The 22,511-nt window shown below is 38.5% G+C and overlaps 1 protein-coding gene across 7 annotated transcripts in view; it reads right to left on the bottom strand.

Moving 5' to 3' along the window:
- LOC149158481 (Zinc finger (CCCH-type/C3HC4-type RING finger) family protein) overlaps positions 1 to 20,043 on the bottom strand; it is a 178,224-nt gene extending 158,181 nt beyond the window's left edge. For 5 of the 7 annotated variants that reach the window (XM_089436242.1, XM_089436244.1, XM_089436246.1 and 2 more), the window contains exons 1-3: positions 19,759 to 20,043; positions 19,553 to 19,665; positions 18,604 to 19,424 (exon numbers count right to left, since the gene is read on the bottom strand). In XM_089436242.1, coding sequence (XP_089292368.1) covers positions 18,604 to 19,424; positions 19,553 to 19,592 — 861 coding nt within the window. In that variant the 5' untranslated portion in view covers positions 19,593 to 19,665; positions 19,759 to 20,043. The remainder of the gene's footprint in view (positions 1 to 18,603; positions 19,425 to 19,552; positions 19,666 to 19,758) is intronic. The other 2 variants (XM_089436243.1, XM_089436248.1) reach the window with 2 other exon arrangements.
- Between the last annotated feature and the right edge of the window lie 2,468 nt (positions 20,044 to 22,511).

Here is a 22,511-nt window from a genome sequence, read left to right as displayed (position 1 = left end):
TCCTCTGAAATATATAGGAACTCTTCTTTGTTGTGATCATCATTGTGATCTATCCAAACTTCCTATCCTGTAGTAGAACTGAAAAACATCATCTTCGAACTTGCTTGATTCACTAAAACTTCTATTCCGAAATCCGAACTGTGGTGAGTAATGCAAGACCTCAGCCTAGTATATATAATAGTTTGCCCATCTTAAATGAGCCGACATAACCATTATGAACCGTTGAGTCTTCGATTTATGGCAAGGCCAATTTGAGTTATATTAATTGAAGCCGACTTGTAGATAATCTAATTGAGGTTGACTTGAATACTTCAAGTAGGTAATCTGCTAAAGAGGATGACTTGATGGAGGAGCCTTTGACCCAACAATAAATGACTTTGACAATAACCTAAAGCCTGTAATGGAGGCTTGACCTATAATTGACCCAAGCATGAAACCCATGCTTTAATAAGTCAATTCAACAAAAAATATTTTCACTTTCTTTTGACAAATATATATCATTTGACTCAAGTACAATAATGAAGACCGAACCTAGTTACATTTTCCAACAAGTCTCTGACTCCCTCCAAGATAATCCTCCAGGCTTTTGCAATATCTTTCTTCCACTGAGCCAGTTGTTGTGCATTTGATGTTGTTGATTTTGGAATATCAGTTTGTGTGTACTCCAATACTCCATTGTTATTCAGCACAGCATCCATTTTGTCTTTCCAAGCACAGAAATTTGAAGTTCCCTCCAATGCATACTCAAGCCTCAATCCATTGAAAGGCATTGTTATTGCACTGAAGAATTACCTACACCACAAATTTGCTACTCGAATTTTCTTTGAGATATGATCAAGAACCTGGTTTCTATGTAATTTTCAATAGCTCTGATGCCATGCAAAAATAACTCAAAATTAGCAGTTGCTAATGAATTCAGACTGAAATCTATAGACAATTTTTTTCTACTAAATTCTGCAGAAGGAAAGTTGACAATAGAAACACATGCAATCATTCAATCACAATGAACACAATTTTCACTGGGGAACCCAATTGGGAAAAATCCCTCCTCTATTTGTATTAATTTAGATGAAAACAATGATCTATTATAATGACAGCTTCAATCCTTGAAGCTCAACCTACACTGCAATATTGATCTCCTCCTCCTAAGTCTGTTGTACCCAATACTTAGGCAAAATAGGCCTCTTGCTTCCTCCTATTTACTCGCGCAATTCCTGCTCCTAAAAAATAGGGAAGCTCTTATTTCCTTACGCAATTCCCAAGAGAATTAGCACACCTGCTCAATGCAAACTCTGTACACCCACTAGTATACAATAATAATTACAATTATGCCTTTTTCCCTACTCCACTAGGCAATTTGAATTGCATGTGTGACTAGGGCTATTTTTAGTAAATTAGCTAGTTAACTGAGAGATCAGTGAGTTAACAACAATTACAACTACTCAATTGAACTCATACTGACTCTATTTTAGACTAGAGCTCAGATCACTGAGTTTCGCTAAATATAACTCCACTAGATAGCTAGATCTTAGCAAGAAACTCATGCACAACTCTAATTCTTGCCACAAACTCGAATTGGCTGACTTAACTGAGTGATTTGGCCATGTCACTCCTACTAACTGCCACTCAAGTCATCCTGCTAAAGTGGGAATTTTAATTTCTGCATTTGACTAAGGCACAAGTCAAATGAAGCCTTTTCTTGCTACAATTTAATATGTTGCTCACGACAACATAAATAGTTACAATTTGTCTGCCTTTATCAGTGTTGTGCACAACAGAGAATTCCCTTACTCACCACCTAACAATAAACACCAGGGATGCAACTGATGGAGGCAAAGGTGCAGTGGATTCCCTTCCTTCCCTCTTAACCATTTCTAGACATGTTTGTTTAGTTCTTAAGAATTTTGAAGTTTGTAAGTCTCTTTTATATTTGAAATTTTCAGTTTAAACGTAATGTCATTATGCAAGTTGCATAAAGTGTTATTGGACGCAGTCTGTAGATGGCCCTTTCAGGACAAAACTAGTGGGTCTTTGAAGCACGCTACTATGGTGTAGATTATTGAAATTAAAGAGAAAAGTGATTCCTTGATTTGTTCCTTAATTCAAGGAGTCAAACTCGAGTTCCTTCTGTTGAAAAATCTAGGTCATGAATAGTTAAAATATTTCTCTACTTAATATCATGATTTTCTTTCTAAAAAAAAATAAATAATAAATAATAAATAAATTTCTCTACTTGATAATTGCTTGTGATATACTTTTACTTCTTAGCTTATAGTATTTTCTTCATTATGTTATTATTGTGTTCTTTTCATCAAGAAAATTACCAATATGCACAATAAAAGACAAGTGACACAGTATGTAGGCTTGTCAGCCAGGGCCAAAACCTCTCACCTCTTGAGAGGAAAACCCAATCAAAATTCTTCTTCTAAATCTTCAATTGATGAGTACCAAGACCATGACAAAGACCCTTGACTCTAGTATCCTCCCAAGAACCTTGTCACTAACCTTGATGCTCTGCCTCTTCCCTTCCTCGACTTTCTTCTTGATCTCGAACTGCTCTCCTCGGCTTCCTCTAGAGAAACTCGGTCTCTATCCTTCACACTGCTTCTTCTCGGCTTCCCCTAGAGAATCTCGATCTCTAGTCTCTAGCTCAGTCACCCAGAACAAGTACCCTAGAAGAACCCTTCCTTCGTTGACCCTAGAAGAATCCTTCCTTCACTATCTCTAGAACAAACTTCTCCTTCGCTGACCTCAGAAGAAACTCTTCTTCGCTAACCCAGAAGAATCTCTCCTTCGCTAACCCAGAAGAAACTCTCCTTCGTTATGCCCAGAAGAATCCTTTCTTTGTTATCCCTTCTTCGCACTTCTGCTTGACCTCTTCTTCGCACTTCGGGTTGACCGAATGCTTGTTGAGTTGCTTGCCTCTAAGTAAGGCTGAGTGTGGCTATATATATACTTCATTACATGTCCTTTAGACCGACATGATCACAAATAGTTAGGCCGACTTCTTCTAGCAATTTCTTCCATCGTTGTAGGTCGACTTGAAGAGGATAAGTGACAAGGTCTTGGAGGATACTTTACATAGACAAGTTTGACCTTTTACAACGTGTAACATGACTTCATTACATAACAATGACTCTATCATTTTATAACTAGATGACAAATAATTCCTAAAGACTCTCAATGGGAGTCTTGACTCAAAAATAAATCTCTTGCTCATGAAACCCACGAAGCAAACAATACAATAATTTTTATTTTTCTTCTTTACATCTCATTACATAAAATCATAATTACATGTCATTATGAAGACCTAACCTAGTTACACTTTTCAACACCTTCTTGTGCATGCTTGGGTTCCCAAAATTTAGGAGTTTCCCTAAAAATTAGGATGAGTTAGGTGGCACTTAACCAATGTGTTGAAATTGAAAGTCAAGTTCTTATTTTTCTAGTGTGAGTTAAATTGGGAACTAAAATCTTAAGCGAAGTTAACCTTTTAGGAGGATTCAGTTAACTAGTTTTGTTGACTTTTGTTAACTAGAAAAGCTCCAATTCAATTCCTTAATTAGAAATTCAATAATTTTAACCAATTCAAATTGCCTTAAAAGAAGGAACGAAAGCACGAGTTAAGCACGAGTTTGATTTGGTGAGCACGAGTTGGTGAGACCAAACAATAGGAAGCACAAGGTTGTGTTGGAGCTTATGAGAGAAGATGAACAAGCCTAGGAAAGGCTTGTTGGAATTGGATAAGGACGAATTCCTTGGGTAAGGAAGCAAAGATCATAATTCTTGCATAGGTTTCAAGCTTAGATTAAGCAGGGAAAACAAGGTTGTTTTCAAATTGAAACAGTTGTATTGTAAGAGATCTAATGCTCAATTTTCTTCAATAGATTCTCAATAATCAAGCAAAAGGTTTTCCCAGTTGGGTTCCCTGTAAAAATTGTGTTGTTCAATTGTGTGATTGTGCTTTCATTTTTGTTCCTAACTCCACTACAAATCGAGTAGAAAAATTTTGGGTTTGTAAGAAAAGAAATTGTTTTTCGTATTGTTCTGATCAGAATTTCATGGATTTTCTACATCGTATCAGAGCCTGGAGCAGAATAAAAAATCACATCCAAGTGCAACAATTCATAGAAAACATCATCTGAAATAGGCCACAGATCAGAAGGAGCCCTAGCCGAAGATAAGAAGGATTGTTTTGTGTCTTCTTGTGACTGGTTTGGGGCCGAGTTTGATTGAGAGTGTACGCCGTGAGTTGAAGAAGCAAGTTTGGGCTGGTTTTGTGCATAAGTTTTGACCCTATTCTCTGTGATCAAGGCATCTAAGGTTCTGTGTTTTTATAAGAGGGATTAAGCCCTAGTTTAGGGTTGGTCTGTGCTCATAAAAGTGTTGCAACAGAAGTGTATGTAGGGTTGGTAATTGCACAGGAACGGAGGAGTCTTGGAAGGGAGTGTTGTCGCGCAGATTGTCACGACAACGCTCAGACCGGGGGCTGTCACTCTGATCCCCGATCCCTCCGTTTAAGCCTGTCTCCCACGGCTAAGGGGGGTAGACCTTTTGAAATGATGAAAACCAACTGTCGACCAGTTGGTTGGGAGACACGATATGAAAAGCACTAAAATGACTTAGAAGTTAAAAGACCAATGCCTTGTGGAGATTGATTTTTAAACGATTACTTGCTAGACGATGTAAAAATGAACAGCAATCATTTGTCATCAAATAACCTGAACGATGCAAGATATCCAGTAAAACCACAATGATCAGCAATTTAAGGAAATTTCAATAAATGCTTTAAACAATCGCGCAAATCATAAATCATTAACCGGATATCACCTTTAAGATGGTCATTTGTTTGCATGAATCGAAAATTTCAATCTCGAAATAAAACGCGATAATGTCCCGAGAATAATTGAATATGGCAAAAAGGAAAAATTTCCACAATGCTTTTTATGCTTTTCAAAAAATTTCAAAACTTTAGAATAAAATATAAAACTAAAATTTTAAATCCTAAAAAAAAAAAAAAAAAAAAAAAAAAGTCAATATATGTTTTTTTTTTTTTTTTTTTATGAGTTTATATTTAACAAAATGAAACTATTTAAAAAGTAATTAAAATCTAAAGAAATCAAAATGTAACTATATCTAAATCTAAATTTTAAACTAGCAAAATGAACCTACAATCGTATCCTTAAGCAAAATCGCATATATATATATATATATAAATAATAATCTGGAGTTGGAGCGGGAGCGATGGAGGCTGCTCACGGACTTAGGGTTTCAGAAAGACAGATTTCCGCCGCCGCAGGCCCTAAAGTCGTGCTCCGCTGTGGATCGAACAGAATCCTGACGGCAGGACCCTCAGGTTTCGATGTTTCCCTCTGGCCCTGGGCTGAATCATCTGATGGAAAGGACCTGCATGATTCGAACCACAGCGAACAGAAGCCGGATCGTTTCGCCTCTTTCTGGACGCAGGTTCGTCTTGATGCGCTCTCCTTCGCATACGCTCTGCATAAGACTGGCAGATCTGCCTGCGTGTATGGGAAACCGAGGTGTATGACGGGCCCCAGATCCCTTTTTGGCATGCCGTGGAGCCGTTCTGTTGACATAGGGCCGATTCTTAATGGCATGGTCGAAGACAAAGTATGGGGTGGGAGTATGGACCTGGTTCCTTGGTATTTTGGGGTTTTTTTGCTTTCTATAACGCAGATCTGGGCTTTTAACATCACGATGCATCGCTCAAACAGAGGGTTCGGAGACTACAAACGACCAGATCCGCAAACACACACAGAACACCATCTTGAATCAAAGGCATTATATGCGTTTATGGGCAAGGGCGAAGCGGAACGACTGGAGATGGCCGTGTGTGCGGGAGCCAAACAGAGTAAGGGTGACCAGATCTGGGGTGTTCCCATGGATATCACAGCTAATAATGCTGGATCTGTCGCAGTTCATATAGAATCCGCTACAGCAGCATCGGGTGAATCGTTGTTTGGAGGCGGACCTTTCTCTCCTACAGTGAGAAGATACTTGAACCCCAGATCTGCCATTTTTTCACCAGATCTGGCTCATAAACCAATGAATCAGGGCCTACTCAACATGAACACAGATCTGATCCAGATCTTCATTAAATCAATTGAAGGCAAACATATCTGCATGAGATTCAGAAAGGGGATGAGCATACACGATTTAAAAAAGAAGATCCAGGGTCATCTTGGAACCCCAGCTCAATATCAAAACCTTATATATTCTGGGTTCAGTTTGCAGGACAACCAAACACTCCAGCACTACGGCATTACCAACGATTCAACCATCATTCTTAATCTTCGACTGTGTGGTGGAAGCACTGGTACTAGCTCAAAAAACACCAGCTCTTTTCGGGATGCAGTGAAGGGGAAAAAGATGGAAAATAAAATAGCACCACCAACCGAGTTACCAGGACCCTACATTGTGGAACAAAAGACATAATCACCAATGTTACAAGTAACTATGCCAGAGGTAATTAGCCTACACACCGATTTATCTCAAAACGCAGTTATTTGTAGATTTAATAGTTTCTGGCCAAAATCAGATGCCCTGCATCAATGGGTCTCTACAACATGGACAACAAACTGTGAAATTTACCTCTGCCCTAAAGGGTACTTCATAGTTAGATTCAACTCTGAACAAGAACGTGACAGCATTATTAATCAGGGTCCTTGGTTCTGGGGCAGCGCTGGCCTCTTCCTCACCCCCTGGTTTCCTGATTTCGACGCCAACACAATGAAAGTCTCAACGATGCCGGTTTGGGTAAGGCTACATGGTCTCCCTCTACACTTTTGGCATCACAAAGTATTAGCGGCCATTGGGAATTCCCTGGGTAAATTCCTGAAAATGGATGAAGACAGAGCTATTAGGGGCATTTTTACATTTGCCAGAATATGTGTAGAAGTCGATCTGAGTCAGGGGCTACCCGACCACATCACGCTGAACTTCAATAACTCTCAATGGATACAACAGCTCGACTACGAGAACACAGCGTTCCGGTGCAGGGGATCCACGCAAACAGGGCACCTACAGTATAACTGCCCTTTTGCTCGAAAGGACCCCAGGGGAACCAAGAAACAACAGAAAAAGCCGAAAGGATGGCAGCACACTGAACCATTGGAAGAAGAGGACATAAACGTGGAGCCTACAGTGGAACAGCCAGAACCCGAACCCCAAATGCAACAGACACATACTCAGGAAGAGAATGCCCAAAGTTCATACTTGGGGCCACGCATTACAGATCTGCAACAAGAGCCACAAATGGAAACAAGTGGCATCAAGCGAGCACACGGATCTGAGGGCTCAGAATCTGACAAAGAACTTCAACTGAACCCAATGGAAAATCAACTAGCTATTATTACACCCAGTCCTGACACTGGTGGTTGGAGACGGGTTGAGAAGAAGAAGGGTAGAAAAGTTTAGCTTTGCTGATACATTTTAATTTTTATTTCTATTGCAGTAGTTTCCGGTTATTATAGGAACAGTCATATACTATTTTGTGTCCTTTTTGTTTGCTGCCTGTTACCACAGGTACAGCCATCTGAATATGCCTTATGGCATCTACAAAATGTAATTTTATCAATATGAATAAAATTACGACTTTTTCCTAGGGGAAAAAAAATATATATATATATATATATATATATATATATATTTTTTTTTCATATATATTTTAAAATAAACAAAAAAAACAAATTTTTAAAACAAAACTAAATGAAATCGAACGAAACTATATCTGAACCCTAAACTAAACCTACGTAACCACGCAGAACCGCAAAACGACTATTCGCTGAGCGTAGGCGTCAATGGCATAAATCGAAGGAGGACAAAACGATATGATAAAGTCGTAGCCCTGAGAAAAGAATTGAAAAAATTGAAGAACGCAAATGCCCAGGTCAGAAACATGAACCGGTTCTCAAGCAATCAGGCATAAACCTTCGACCGGGGATGGCGGCGACAAATGAAAATGAAACTCGTGACCCCGGCTCAGAAACTGAACGCGTGAAGAAAATAAAAATTTTGACGTGAGCACAGGTGACGGCAGTGGCTTGAGAGGCCTGCTGTTCGATTTTGGACGGCGGACAGAGCAGCCTGGAGACTTACGCTTATGATAAACGTATATTAGACTTTCAACGATTGCATAAGAAAATGACTAAGTCGAAACTTTTAAAACCGTGGGAGGTAATGAACGCTAATTGATCAACAGTCGATGGCAGCGGACAAAGATCTGAAACGGTTTTGATGCTTACTTGACAAATTCGATTTATACCTTTTGCTTTTGATGGAGGAAAATGTTCATCGCACATCCAGAAATCTGAGGGCTTGGAACGATTAGATCTGTTACCTCACCACTCATGAATTGCTTGACCCATCCGCGTGTTTCACTCACGCTGTCTCCTTTTTCTGTTGACAGGGATTACTCAGCCAATGCACCGATATATGAATGGATCGCCCCAAAATTTTAGCCCAGGACTAATGTATACTTTGCAGCCTCTGCAAAACCCTTGCTACCGAAAAGCTAACCCTGTACCTACAAAAAAAAGAAAAGCAAGCCTAAAATGATATATGTCAGAAACTAACCTAAAAACCCTAAATTCTAATAACAATTGTATAAAGCAAAAATCGAAACCCTAGAAAAACTGATTAATGCACAAATTTTGGCCCCTTAACAGCCAGATTCACCGATAAGCACAGAAATATTTTAAAGAATAAAAATTTCAGGTTTTCACTGTGAAAAACTTCAGAAATCTCTCATGCAAATTAAGAAAAATAAACTGAATGATAGACCCAGGATCAAATCCAACTGGGCTCAGCAAAAAATGCTTGCGGGAGTTGGCTGGTTCAGCCGAGAACTTCCCCAAAAGCCCACCAATCTTCTTCAGCAAGGGTTTTCTGCACAGCTCAGAACAACCATCAGTAAAGAGGGCAAAAATGCTGCTAGATCTCAGAAAGTAATGGAGATACCTGCCATTACTTCAGAAACCCTAACAACACTCAAACTCTAGCAAGTGAACAAGATACTTGTGCTCACAATACTCTACAATAAGCTATTATTAATGGCTGAAACATAAAATATGCAGAAACTAAATTAGCTCACAGCACTTCCAGAGAGTAACACCAGCAAAATTTGGACCCCAAAGCCTTCTTTTATTAACCAGAAACAGATTTACAAGAGAGCTTCTTCAGTACCAGACTCACAGATCTCCTTCATCTGAAATGACCCCTAGCACCCTATATAAAGGAAATGATCCCAACGGCTAGTTCGAGTGATCCATGTCGAAATGATCTCGACCGTTGATGAAGATCAAGACATCTCTTAATCTCATCCGTCGAATTATTAAAAAATAATATTTTGCATGCATTCACTTAAAATATTATTATTTTATTATTTAGGGTTTTTGCTCTATTTTTCAATTTTTATTATTTTTTATTTATTTCATTTTTTAATTTTTTAATTTTTATATTTTTATTTATTTTATTATTTTTAATTATTTTTATTCATTTTTTAATTTCTTAATTCATTTTAAAATGGATCCTCGAACTTAGCCTTTGGAAAAATCTCCTAGGACCTAGGACTTAAGACTTATGAGGGGATTTAAAACATTTTTCAACCCTCAAGACACATTTCATCATGACTTTTACAATTTACATCTCAAGGGACAAACCCACTTAACACAGACCCTCATAAACCACCCAGTTTCTACGACACAACTATAATCTAGCAGATTAACACACTAGGATTCTCCTAAAGTTCTAATGACAAAATCCATCCCGGCTTTGGGGTCAGGTTGAAGGAAAACTCTGTCGATCATGGATCGGTGAGACAAAAAACCTTCCGGGACGTAGATTACCATTAGAAAGTTAGGTCCACCTAGGCAATTTACATACACGACTCATATCTACTAAGATTATTTACAATTCATACATGCAGACTGGGTTTACAATTAAACTGATCAAGCTGCTGATGACTGTAGGCTGGCACGGAGACATCTTTCAGGTGCTACCCCTTTCTGCCAAGAAAAGAGGGGGTGTACTGTATGGGTAGTTGACCGGTAGTGGTCAACATCTGGCTCTACTTGGGGACACGTTGCTGCTTGCAGGAATGTGAGAATCCAGAATCTGCATCCATACAACACAAAAATAAGTAGCGTCCGTCCAAAAATCATCATATACATTAAGCACAGGATAAATAAAAGCTCTTCATTTATTAACTATTCTAGAAAAGCAAATCTAATCCTAAAACAGAAATAAAAATGCGGAAAAAACAAGGAGTAGGGTTAGAAATACGATACAAAGGATGCCCCATGGCATCAGATGTGTTCAATATAGTGTATATTGAGCATTTGCTTGCTTTCAGGCAAATCTGTCGGCTGCTTGTCAGATGTGCCATGTCCAATTCTGCATATGGTAGGACTTTTTCCTATCCGAAAATCAAGCTGCTCACGGCCGTCTGATGCATGAAATCTTCTTCTCATTCTCTTTCTCTTGCGCTTTTTCTTTGTGGCAGGCTGTATCACTGATGACATGGAACTTTCTGTTTCAAAGCTATCAGATGAAGTATGTAAGATATGCGTGACATGTCTTTCTTTATCTTGCATCTGATCTTTATCATTTTTAAGTCTATCTGGATCACCTTCAATTAACCATCTTTCATTCGAACCAATGACCTTCTCATAATAAGATGGAACTTGTTGTGACAAATGAGAAGGCTCCTGATCTGTTGATGTCCCCTGGTTTCTCTTATCCTCTGACCATTGTTGAAACTTTTGAACCTGTATTTTAATGACATCCATCTGACTAGAGTGTTCAACCTTTAAATCACTGATTTGCCTGGCATGGTCTTCTTCCATATCTTTTATTACTTTATCGGTCTTTTCCTTTAAGTTCATCAAGAAATACTGTATAGAGTTTATTTCTTCTTTATGATTTGCTTGCATGGTGGCCAACTGATGATCCATAATTAATAACTTGTTTTGCATAGAATCAATTTCCCTATCATGATCAGCTTTCATGGTCGCCATATTTTCTTCTAAGCCTGACATCTTGCTTTGCATGAATCTAATTTCTGTTTCATGATTAGTCTTCATGGCCTCAATTTCTTTAGCATGCTGATTTTGCATAATCTCTATCTCCCTATTACGTTTTTCAAGGTGGGTGCACAAAGTTCTCACGTCATTGACATAATTAGTTTGATTAGCCTCCATATTTTTTACCAGCATCATTAGTTCTTGTATAATTTGCTTTTGCTCTTCCTTTTCATTGTCATTTGTCCCTGATTTTTCACTATCATGAACTTGGTCTGCGATATTTCCGGTGGATGACACATTCTGATCTTGAAAACTTTCTTCAACAGCTGGATTTTTTATAAGATTACTTTCTTTCTTTTGCACAATTTTAGAGGTAGAAGGCAAGCTGTTTGGACTATCATATCTATCTTTAAAAGCATTGAGAATGTCTTGTAAAGAAGTGAAAAAATCATTAGGAAAATTATTAAACCAATTCAAGGCATCACCCTCTAAAGAATGGACAAATAGACGCATCTTGAAATCTTCATGATTATATTGAGGAAGTCTACAATATATGATCATTACACAAGTAAACCTGTTTAAATGCTGTCTAACAGTGACCGAATCACCACCCGAGAACTTAAATAATTTAGAAATGGCCTCTTTCAGAAGATCATGGAGATTATCAGTAAAATGACATGGTTTAAATGAATAATCCATGATGAACAATAAGGAATCAAATGGATGATAGAAAGAGATTTCTGCTCAAGAAAATTAAGAGATGAAAGAAGTGGAGTCGCCACTTGAACAATGAATCTGATTCTAGGATCCAAAAAGTAACCACAAACAGATATGAGGAAAGCTTCTTGTCTGGGAAAAATGAGAAAGTGGAGTCGCCACCCAAACAAGAAACAAACCGAAGAGATGCTACTGATATGGCGAAAAATAAGGCAATAAAAGATCCAAATGATAACCCAAAAGGTTGAATTTGCCAGCTCAAATGAGAGATGAGAAAGATGAGAAAATGAATGTCGATGAAACTCCAGGAACAGAAAAACGGCGCCAAAAAATGCTGGCGTTGCCAGGCCAAATGAAAAGGTAAAAAAGAGAAGGAAAATTGTCGTTGAAACACCGAGAAAACAATTTCCCCGGCAACGGCGCCAAAAATGTTGTCGCGCAGATTGTCACGACAACGCTCAGACCGGGGGCTGTCACTCTGATCCCCGATCCCTCCGTTTAAGCCTGTCTCCCACGGCTAAGGGGGGTAGACCCTTTGAAATGATGAAGACCAACTGTCGACCAGTTGGTTGGGAGACACGATATGAAAAGCACTAAAATGACTTAGAAGTTAAAAGACCAGTGCCTTGTGGAGATTGATTTTTAAACGATTACTTGCTAGACGATGTAAAAATGAACAGCAATCATTTGTCATCAAATAACCTGAACGATGCAAGATATCCAGTAAAACCACAATGATCAGCAATTTAAGGAAATTTCAATAAATGCTTTAAACAATCGCGCAAATCATAAATCATTAACCGGATATCACCTTTAAGATGGTCATTTGTTTGCATGAATCGAAAATTTCAATCTCGAAATAAAACGCGATAATGTCCCGAGAATAATTGAATCTGGCAAAAAGGAAAAATTTCCACAATGCTTTTTATGCTTTTCAATATTTTTTCAAAACTTTAGAATAAAATATAAAACTAAAATTTTAAATCCTAAAAAAAAAAAAAAAAAAGTCAATATATGTTATTTTATTTATTTATTTTTTTTTATGAGTTTTATGAGTTTATATTTAACAAAATGAAACTATTTAAAAAGTAATTGAAATCTAAAGAAATCAAAATGTAACTATATCTAAATCTAAATTTTAAACTAGCAAAATGAACCTACAATCATATCCTTAAGCAAAATCGCATATATACATATATCTATATATATATATATATATATATATATATATATATATTTTAAAATAAACAAAAAAAAACAAATTTTTAAAACAAAACTAAATGAAATCGAACGAAACTATATCTGAACCCTAAACTAAACCTACGTAACCACGCAGAACCGCAAAACGACTATTCGTTGAGCGTAGGCGTCAATGGCATAAATCGAAGGAGGACAAAACGATATGATAAAATCGTAGCCCTGAGAAAAGAATTGAAAAAATTGAAGAACACAAATGCCCAGGTCAGAAACGTGAACCAGTTCTCAAGCAATCAGGCATAAACCTTCGACTGGGGATGGCGGCGACAGATGAAAATGAAACTCGTGACCCCGGCTCAGAAACTGAACGAGTGAAGAAAATAAAAATTTTGATGTGAGCACAGGTGACGGCAGTGGCTTGAGAGGCCTGCTGTTCGATTTTGGACGGCGGACAGAGCAGCCTGGAGACTTACGCTTATGATAAACGTATATTAGACTTTCAACGATTGCATAAGAAAATGACTAAGTCGAAACTTTTAAAACCGTGGGAGGTAATGAACGCTAATTGATCAACAGTCGATGGCAGCGGACAGAGATCTGAAACGGTTTTGATGCTTACCTGACAAATTCGATTTATACCTTTTGCTTTCGATGGAGGAAAATGTTCATCGCACATCCAGAAATCTGAGGGCTTGGAACGATTAGATCTGCTACCTCACCACTCGTGAATTGCTTGACCCATCCGCGTGTTTCACTCACGCTGTCTCCTTTTTCTGTTGACAGGGATTACTCAGCCAATGCACCGATATATGAATGGATCGCCCCAAAATTTTAGCACAGGACTAATGTATACTTTGCAGCCTCTGCAAAACCCTTGCTACCGAAAAGCTAACCCTGTACCTACAAAAAAAAGAAAAGCAAGCCTAAAATGATATATGTCAGAAACTAACCTAAAAACCCTAAATTCTAATAACAACTGTATAAAGCAAAAATCGAAACCCTAGAAAAACTGATTAATGCACAAATTTTGGCCCCTTAACAGCCAGATTCACCGATAAGCACAGAAATATTTTAAAGAATAAAAATTTCAGGTTTTCACTTTGAAGAACTTCAGAAATCTCTCATGCAAATTAAGAAAAATAAACTGAATGATAGACCCAGGATCAAATCCAACTGGGCTCAGCAAAAAATGCTTGCGGGAGTTGGCTGGTTCAGCCGAGAACTTCCCCAAAAGCCCACCAATCTTCTTCAGCAAGGGTTTTCTGCACAGCTCAGAACAACCATCAGTAAAGAGGGCAAAAATGCTGCTAGATCTCAGAAAGTAATGGAGATACCTGCCATTACTTCAGAAACCCTAACAACATTCAAACTCTAGCAAGTGAACAAGATACCTGTGCTCACAATACTCTACAATAAGCTATTATTAATGGCTGAAACATAAAATATGCAGAAACTAAATTAGCTCACAGCACTTCCAGAGAATAACACTAGCAAAATTTGGACCCCAAAGTCTTCTTTCATTAACCAGAAACAGATTTACAAGAGAGCTTCTTCAGTACCAGACTCACAGATCTCCTTCATCTAAAATGACCCCTAGCACCCTATATAAAGGAAATGATCCCAACGGCTAGTTCGAGTGATCCATGTCGAAATGATCTCGACCGTTGATGAGGATCAAGACATCTCTTAATCTCATCCGTCGAATTATTAAAAAATAATATTTTGCATGCATTCACTTAAAATATTATTATTTTATTATTTAGGGTTTTTGCTCTATTTTTCAATTTTTATTATTTTTTATTTATTTCATTTTTTAATTTTTATATTTTTATATTTTTATTTATTTTATTATTTTTAATTATTTTTATTCATTTTTTAATTTCTTAATTCATTTTAAAATGGATCCTCGAACTTAGCCTTTGGAAAAATCTCCTAGGACCTAGGACTTAAGACTTATGAGGGGATTTAAAACATTTTTCAACCCTCAAGACACATTTCATCATGACTTTTACAATTTACATCTCAAGGGGACAAACCCACTTAACACAGACCCTCATAAACCACCCAGTTTCTGCGACACAACTATAATCTAGCAGATTAACACACTAGGATTCTCCTAAAGTTCTAATGACAAAATCCATCCCGGCTTTGGGGTCAGGTTGAAGGAAAACTCTGCCGATCATGGATCGGTGAGACGAAAAACCTTCCGGGACGTAGATTACCATTAGAAAGTTAGGTCCACCTAGGCAATTTACATACACGACTCATATCTGCTAAGATTATTTACAATTCATACATGCAGACTGGGTTTACAATTAAACTGATCAAGCTACTGATGACTGTAGGCTGGCACGAAGACGTCGTTCAGGTGCTACCCCTTTCTGCCAAGAAAGGAGGGGGTGTACTGTATGGGTAGTTGACCGGTAGTGGTCAACAGGGAGACAGCAAGGCATTCTAAGCAGGTTGAAGCCTAGTTGGACGGTTATAGCAGTTGCTACAGGCAGCCCTAACCAGGGCTAAGAGCCACAGAAAATATTACATAGGCCGAGAAGGAGCAAAGCAGCTAGAGGTAAGTTGAATGATGTGTTCAAGTTGATTTTGTTGCTAAGTGGATATTGCTCAAGTTGGACAGTTTGTTTGGCATCTTAAGGGCAGTAAGGAGGGTTGCTAGTAGGTGTCAAAAGGAGGCCTAAGTGCAGATCAGAGAAGGATGTTTGGTTTGCTAGGGGAGGCAATTTTAGAGGCCCTAAGTAGAGTTCTTGTGAAGGACTACAAGACTGTTAGTGGGCAAGTTTTTAGAGAGCTCTCAAGGGAAGCAGTATGGATTACCAAGAGTTGAGAGCAGATCACTGACTAGATGGAGCATCAAACTTGATAGCTTGGAAAGGGAGGATCACCATAGTGCTAGAAGATAATGGGGTGAGAGAGTACATCAAGCAAGCAATAGCACCACCTCAAGACCCCCAACAATTGGCCTAGCATAATAAGAATAATATCGAGGCAAAAAGGATTATTCTAGAAGGGGTCAAAGATCATAAAGTGCCACACATCCATGAGAAGAAGACAGCGTATGAGATGTACGATACAATCCTGAAGTTGTATCAGAGTACCAGTGATACCAGGAAGCTTGCTCTTAAGGAGAAGTTGAGGAGTATCCAGATGAGCAAGGATGAGCCCATTGTCCCATATTTGTCAAGGTTCACTCAAGTACAAGATGAACTAGGTGGGGTGGGCGAAGTTGTATCTAATCATGATCTTGTGAGTTTTTCCTTACTTGGACTTCACAAGTCGTGGAAAGGGTTCCAAGATGTTGTTAGTGGGAGAGAGAACTTCCCAAAGTGGGAAAGGTTTTGGACTGACTGCATACAGGAAGAGATCCAAAGAGGAACCATAGAAGGGAGATCAGTTATGACAGAGGATGAGGAGAACTGTGCCCTGGCAGGCAAGGGTAGCAAGGCTAAGGGCAAGAAGGGCCAAGGAGAGGCTGGGTCCAATGAGAAGGGCAAGAAGAAGGATCTAAGTAAGATCAAGTGCTTCCATTGCCATGAGTTTGGACACTATGCTTCTAAGTGTCCTGGTAAGAAGAAGGGGGTCGAGAAGGATCATGTTGTTGCATCAGCGGAGGTAGATGACTTTTCTGCCCAGTTCGAGAAGGATTTCTCGTTGATAGCTTGCATGGAAAGCTCAACAGATAGTAGTATGTGGTATATTGATTCAGGAGCTTCCTTCCACATGACTGGGAACAAGAAGAGTTTCAGCCACCTGAAGGAGAAGGACATGTAGGTTCAGATTGAGCTAGGAGATGATGGTCAGTATGTAGCTAAAGGAGTTGGTCTTGTCAGCTTTCACAAGGAATCAGGTAATTCCCTTCATCTCAGAGATGTTCTTTATGTTCCAGGATTGAGGCAGAATCTTGTTTCGGTAGCCACCCTTGAGGACAAGGGTTATGATATCATCTTCAGCAGAGGTAAGGCTTACCTCCAGCGCTTAGCTTTTGGATGTAAGAAGCAAATAGGTGTGAGGGTGAAGAATCTCTACAAGTTACAAGTAGAGACAAGTGCAGCCTTGAGCAGCAAGGCAGGTAGTGCATAGAGTAGAGAAGTGATGGTTGAGCGAGAGCAGGATAGAGCTCTCAAGATGGAACCTCGGCCAATATCTCAGTTCCAAGTTAAGCCAGTTGGCAATTGGGCTGACCAACAAGATGATGAGGAGGAGGAGCAGAGCTCGCAGAGTATGGTGGGAAAGAACAGATCTTCAAAGCAGGTTCCGCAGAAGAAAGCAGGGAATCCTTCTAGTTCAAAGGGAGCAGCTGCAGCAGCGGAGAACTTGGTAGTGTGGGGATAGATCTAGGTGGACGAGGTTCTTCCAGAACACCTTACTCGCTAAGACGGAGTGTTGAAATTAACGAGAAAAGTAACTCCTTGGTTTGTGCCTTAATTCAAGGAGACAAACTCGAGTTCCTTCTTGTGCAGGGAGTGTTGAAATTAGCGAGAAAAGTGACTCTGTGGTTTGTGCCTTAATTCAAGGAGACTAACTCGAATTCCTTCTTGTGCATGCTCGAGTTCCTAAAATTTAGGAATTTCCCAAAAAATTAGGACGACTTAGGAGGCACTTAACCAATGTGTTCAAATTGAAAGTCAAGTTCTTGATTTTCTAGTGTGAGTTAAATTGGGAACTGAAAGCTTAAGTGGAGTTATCCTCCTAAATTTTAGGAGGATCTAGTTAACTAATGTTGTTGACTTTTGTTAACTAGAAAAGCTCTAGTTCAAATCCTTATTTAGAAATTCACTAATTTCAACCATTCGAATTGCCTTTAAAAGAAGAAATGAAAGCACAAGTTTAATCATTGTTTTGGTGAGCACGAGTTGGTGAGACCAAACAATAGGAAGCACAAGGTTGTGTGTGGACCTTGTGAGAGAAGGTGAACAATCCTAGGCAAGGCTTGTTGGAAATGGAGAAGGACGAATTCCTTGGGTAAGGAAGCAGAGATCAGAATTTTTGCATAGGATTCAAGCTTAGATTAAGCAGGGAAAACAAGGTTGTTTTCAGATTGAAACAATTGTATTATAAGAGATCTAATGCTCATTTTTCTTCAATAAATTCTCAATAATCAAGCAGAGGGTTTTCCCAGTAGGGTTCCCTGTAAAAATTGTGCTGTTCAATTGTGTGATTGTGATTTTATTTCTGTTCCTAATTCTGTTGCAAATCGCGTAGAAAAATTTTGTGTTTGTAAGAAAAGAAAGTGTTTTTCAGATTGTTTTTATCAGCAGATCAAAATTTCATGGATTTTCTACATAGATGGCCCTTTCAGAAGAGAACTAGTGAGTCTCTTGAATTACACTAATATGGCAGGAAGCTAATTTCTTATATCTCTGCTGTCAGCTTTTGCTACAGCATTTTTTATCAATATCAATACCCAGTTTGTGTTTGGAAAAAAAAAACCACATTGAAAATTGTAAAGACAAGACAGAGAATCATTCAGCCCCACTTTGTGTTTGAAAAAAATTTAAAAAGACAAACCAAAAAAACATTGGAAATTGTAAAGTCAATACAGAGAATTATGCAGTATTGTTGGAATATACATCATTATCACTTAATCCTCCTAAGAGACAAGAACAAACTAGTTTCTTAAAACATGGCATACCTTCAGGGCACAGTGCTCGCAGAAATAATGCTTGCATCTAGTAACAACAGGGTCCTCGAAAGGCTGCCTACAAATATAGCACGCGAAAGGCAATGCATCTTCGTCGCTGTCAGGTTCCTCCTCTTCCTCTTCAACCAATCCCAGTGCCAGATTATTTTTTCGCTTCTTCTCAGCTTCCTGCCATTCTCTCTCCATCTGCCAACCAGACTTATAATCACCTCTATCATGCATGAACTTGCAAGCATCCCCATAGCCACAATAACCAGTCTCCTTGTAGTCCTTACAGATGTCGGGCTGATAATCAAATCTTATAGAAGACCTGATATGAGCAGAAGCCCTAAGAGGCCCATGCGCACCGCCAGCTTTTTCTCCGGAAACTGTGTGTTCTCTTCTAAAACCTGCTTTGTGATCGGTATAACCGTGAATACCTTTATAAAGTTTTTCATCGCCCGGATTATTACCCTTGAGTGACTCCTCGCCTTGCTTAAGCACCCGCTCTCGGATAGCCCTCGCATCTTTGGTAAACTCTGTCTCTGTCTCTAGGGTTGCCGTTGCCCTGCTGTCATTTTGAACCTGAATTTCCTTTGAGGATTCGTAAAAAAATGTAGAAGCAGGTACCCCCGCTGTTTCAGAATCATTATCTTCAATATTAGATTTTTTCGAAGGTCCAGATGAAAAGTGCAACTTATTATCAGGTTTCTTCGCAGCCTTGGGCTTGTGAACAACAGCGGAGCCATCCTTGTTCTCTTCCTCTGTTACTTCCTCTGCTTCGCGTTTTCTTATGTTTTTATTCCTCGTGGGTTTTTTGAAAAAATTGCACGCTGCGTGAACAATGATGTTAAAGACATATTAGAACCACACAGATTGCAAATGAAAATTCATTCCTGGAGGCCCTAAGCTGAAAAATAAACAGCTAGCTGTGCATGGCATGAGATGAATTGACACCTACTCTGCTGTTGGGAGGGTCCCGTTTCGTTCGTCTCCGCCATTGCAAATCAAAGCTGGTTCTTCCAATTCCAGTTGGTTTTCTTTGATATTCAGGGGAGAGGAAATTCAGACCATCTGCAAAATGCCGGCTTTGTTAGAGATAAATTCAATTTGTTCGTGTCTTGAAAACACAATGCCGTGATTGATATATAGGCATGGATTTGGTACCTTCTGTCGAGAAAGGAAGGCGATGGCGAATTTCGGACTAGGAGATGCCAAGCGTGGATGGAGACGGAAACCTTGTCAAAAATGGTAGAATTGATAAAGAGAGCGTGGAGGAATCGTACACATGCGCTTGGGTGGAGACGGAAACCTTGACAAAAACGGTAGAATTGATGGAGAGCGTGGAGGAATCGTAGACATGAGCAGGTGTGCCACTCAGAACACTATCCAGTGACACAGTTGGGTCATAGTTTCATCCATCTCGTGTGTTTTGTGGTGGCTATAAAGGTTATTTTTAATTAAACATCCCACAGTGAGAGCGTGGGGCTTAAATGACTAAATGTGTTTATGTGACGTCTTCGCAAAACCAATGGGCACATGTGATCAAAGTGCTGCCTCCTTGGAGGTCCTATTTAAGGTGAACTACCTCTGACTTTTTGTTTTATAGGTTTATAATTGAGTTGTTAAACAAGTATTTCCAAAAAATCTATATTAATTTAGTTGTCAAATCAGTAGTGGATAGTGAGGATATTATCATCTTTAGCCGTTATCCACGAATCCAAGGACTCATCACCGTTATTCAAGTAAAACCACGTCACCTAGAATAACGTGTTTGTGGTCCGTAAGGGGCAGGGTTTCACTCCTCTGAGATGCCTCTAGGTCTTGGGCGTTAACCTCTTTCCTTACGTCGGAGGAAGATGAGCTCTTGGCGAAGCAAAACTACCTTGACTTAATATAATATAGCTTTTTTTAGTATTAATTAAAATACTTCAAAAAATAATCTTTATCTTACGTAAAGGGTGTTGTATACATAAATGAAGAGAAAGTCCATCTAAAGTTATTGTAAGAACATAGGAAATTATTGGTAGAAAAAGAGGTGATTTTGAGACTTAAAAGAAAGCAATTTGGTTCGTGTGAGGAAAGGAGAACACAACATTTTTTTATAAATTCACTAAAGATAGGTAGAATAACAATATATTATGGGGATATGCCATAGTGAAGAGACAAGCAGTGGCTAGGGTTTTTGCAAAGCTTGATGAATAGTGAATTCTAGTGATTCAAAGAAGAAATATGTTTCTATTAAAGGAATGGTTGCTCAAACATTGGTTTTGTATAGTGCTATGCTGAAATATGGATCTATTTTTTCGGTTGTCCAAAAAGCTTTGGCCCTTAATGTTCCTTTGAAAGGGGATGCCTTCAGCGATGAAATTTTTATTTTTTTTTTCTGATCAGGATCTAGTCTGCACATTTAATGGGTTTTGGTCGTGATTGACTGATCTCCACAAGTGGATTTTTGATACGTGGAAACCCCTCTTGACTAATGATCTGAATATTTACCCCTTGGCTCATGGTTTTTTTGTTTTGGTTTTTTATAATATTGAGGATAAGCAAAAAAATTGTGAATCTGGGCCCTGGTTTTGGGGCACTTCTGGCCTTTTCATGCAACCATGGTCTCCCACCTTTGATCTGGTTAGAACGTCAATCTCCACAACCCCTGTTTGGGTAAGGCACCTGAACCTTCCCTTGTATCTTTGGAATCTCCCAACATTAGCTTCCATTGGTCATCAGGGAAAATTTTAAGGATAGAAATTTATTTGAATGTTTAGAAACCGCGGCGAATATTACTAAGCCCTAATATGCAAATTGTAAAATGCTTGGTGAATTTTTTGTGAAAATATTCAAATTCCTAATGATTTTATATAGTCTCTATAAGATATTGGTGATTTTTAAGGTAAAATTTTTTATACTATAAAATTTGGGCGAATCATTTTTACAAAAAAATGGAAATTCACAAATCTATCTTTTGTAAAAAACATGGAAAAATAGCCCACCTTCGAATATTAGCCCCTAAAATTTTCCTTGTTGGTCATGCATTGGGAAAGTTTTATTGTCACAACCCAAATCTGCATTTTTTTATAAAACCACTTATGCTCGAATATGTGTTGAGATGGATTTCAACAACGGTTTTCCTACTAAGATTAATATGATAGCTCTAGACTATGTGTGGGTTCAGAAGCTTGATTATGAAAATGTTTCATTTTGATGTTGAACGTGTTATGAAACAAGGCATGTAATCAAAAATTGCCCAAAGTGTTTGGAGAATAACAGAATCTGGAAAAATAAGCAAGAAGCTATACGGTATATACAAAGAAGAAGAGATTCGGTGTAAGAAAGAAACAAAGGAAAAATAAGAAAAAGTTATTGACAAATAAGGTCCATTGAATGAAACAAAAGTCAATCAGGAAGAAGTGTATGAGAATCCTCTGGATTTAGCGACAGTGGGAGCACAACATACCCCAGTGAAAGTTGGAACCCCCTCTGAATCCTCTAGGAAAACAACTGGAAAAGCATATTCTTGGGAAATCCAGGTAGATAAGGAAAAAACTAAAGACAACAACACTCACTCATCGAAGGGTTATCCATCACATACAGCAGAAAATGTGGGTTCGATTCAACAGGGGAAGAAGCACAAAAATATTTCACCAAGGAAAACTAGAAGCCAGTTAAAATTAAATCAAAAGTAGTGATAAATGGAATGTAAATGTATTTGGATCTTAGGAGTATTTTGGAAAAAATTTAGCTGGAATCAGACCAAATTTTGTGTATCATGGAGTAATCACTTGAGGGATTGAATTGAGCCTATGTGCTCAATCTCAAACCCGCAAGGAATATTGGTAATTTTGAATAAATGTAACGGTTTAGGGTCGGATCCCAACTTTCTTTTTTAATAAAACTCTTACCCATTTCTTTGAAAAAAA

Source organism: Pinus tabuliformis, chromosome 5_2, assembly GCF_031772625.1.
Source record: "Pinus tabuliformis cultivar Carrire ecotype Pingquan chromosome 5_2, CPIR1, whole genome shotgun sequence".
Taxonomy (NCBI): Eukaryota; Viridiplantae; Streptophyta; class Pinopsida; order Pinales; family Pinaceae; genus Pinus; species Pinus tabuliformis.
This window is presented reverse-complemented; position numbering and strand designations above follow the sequence as displayed.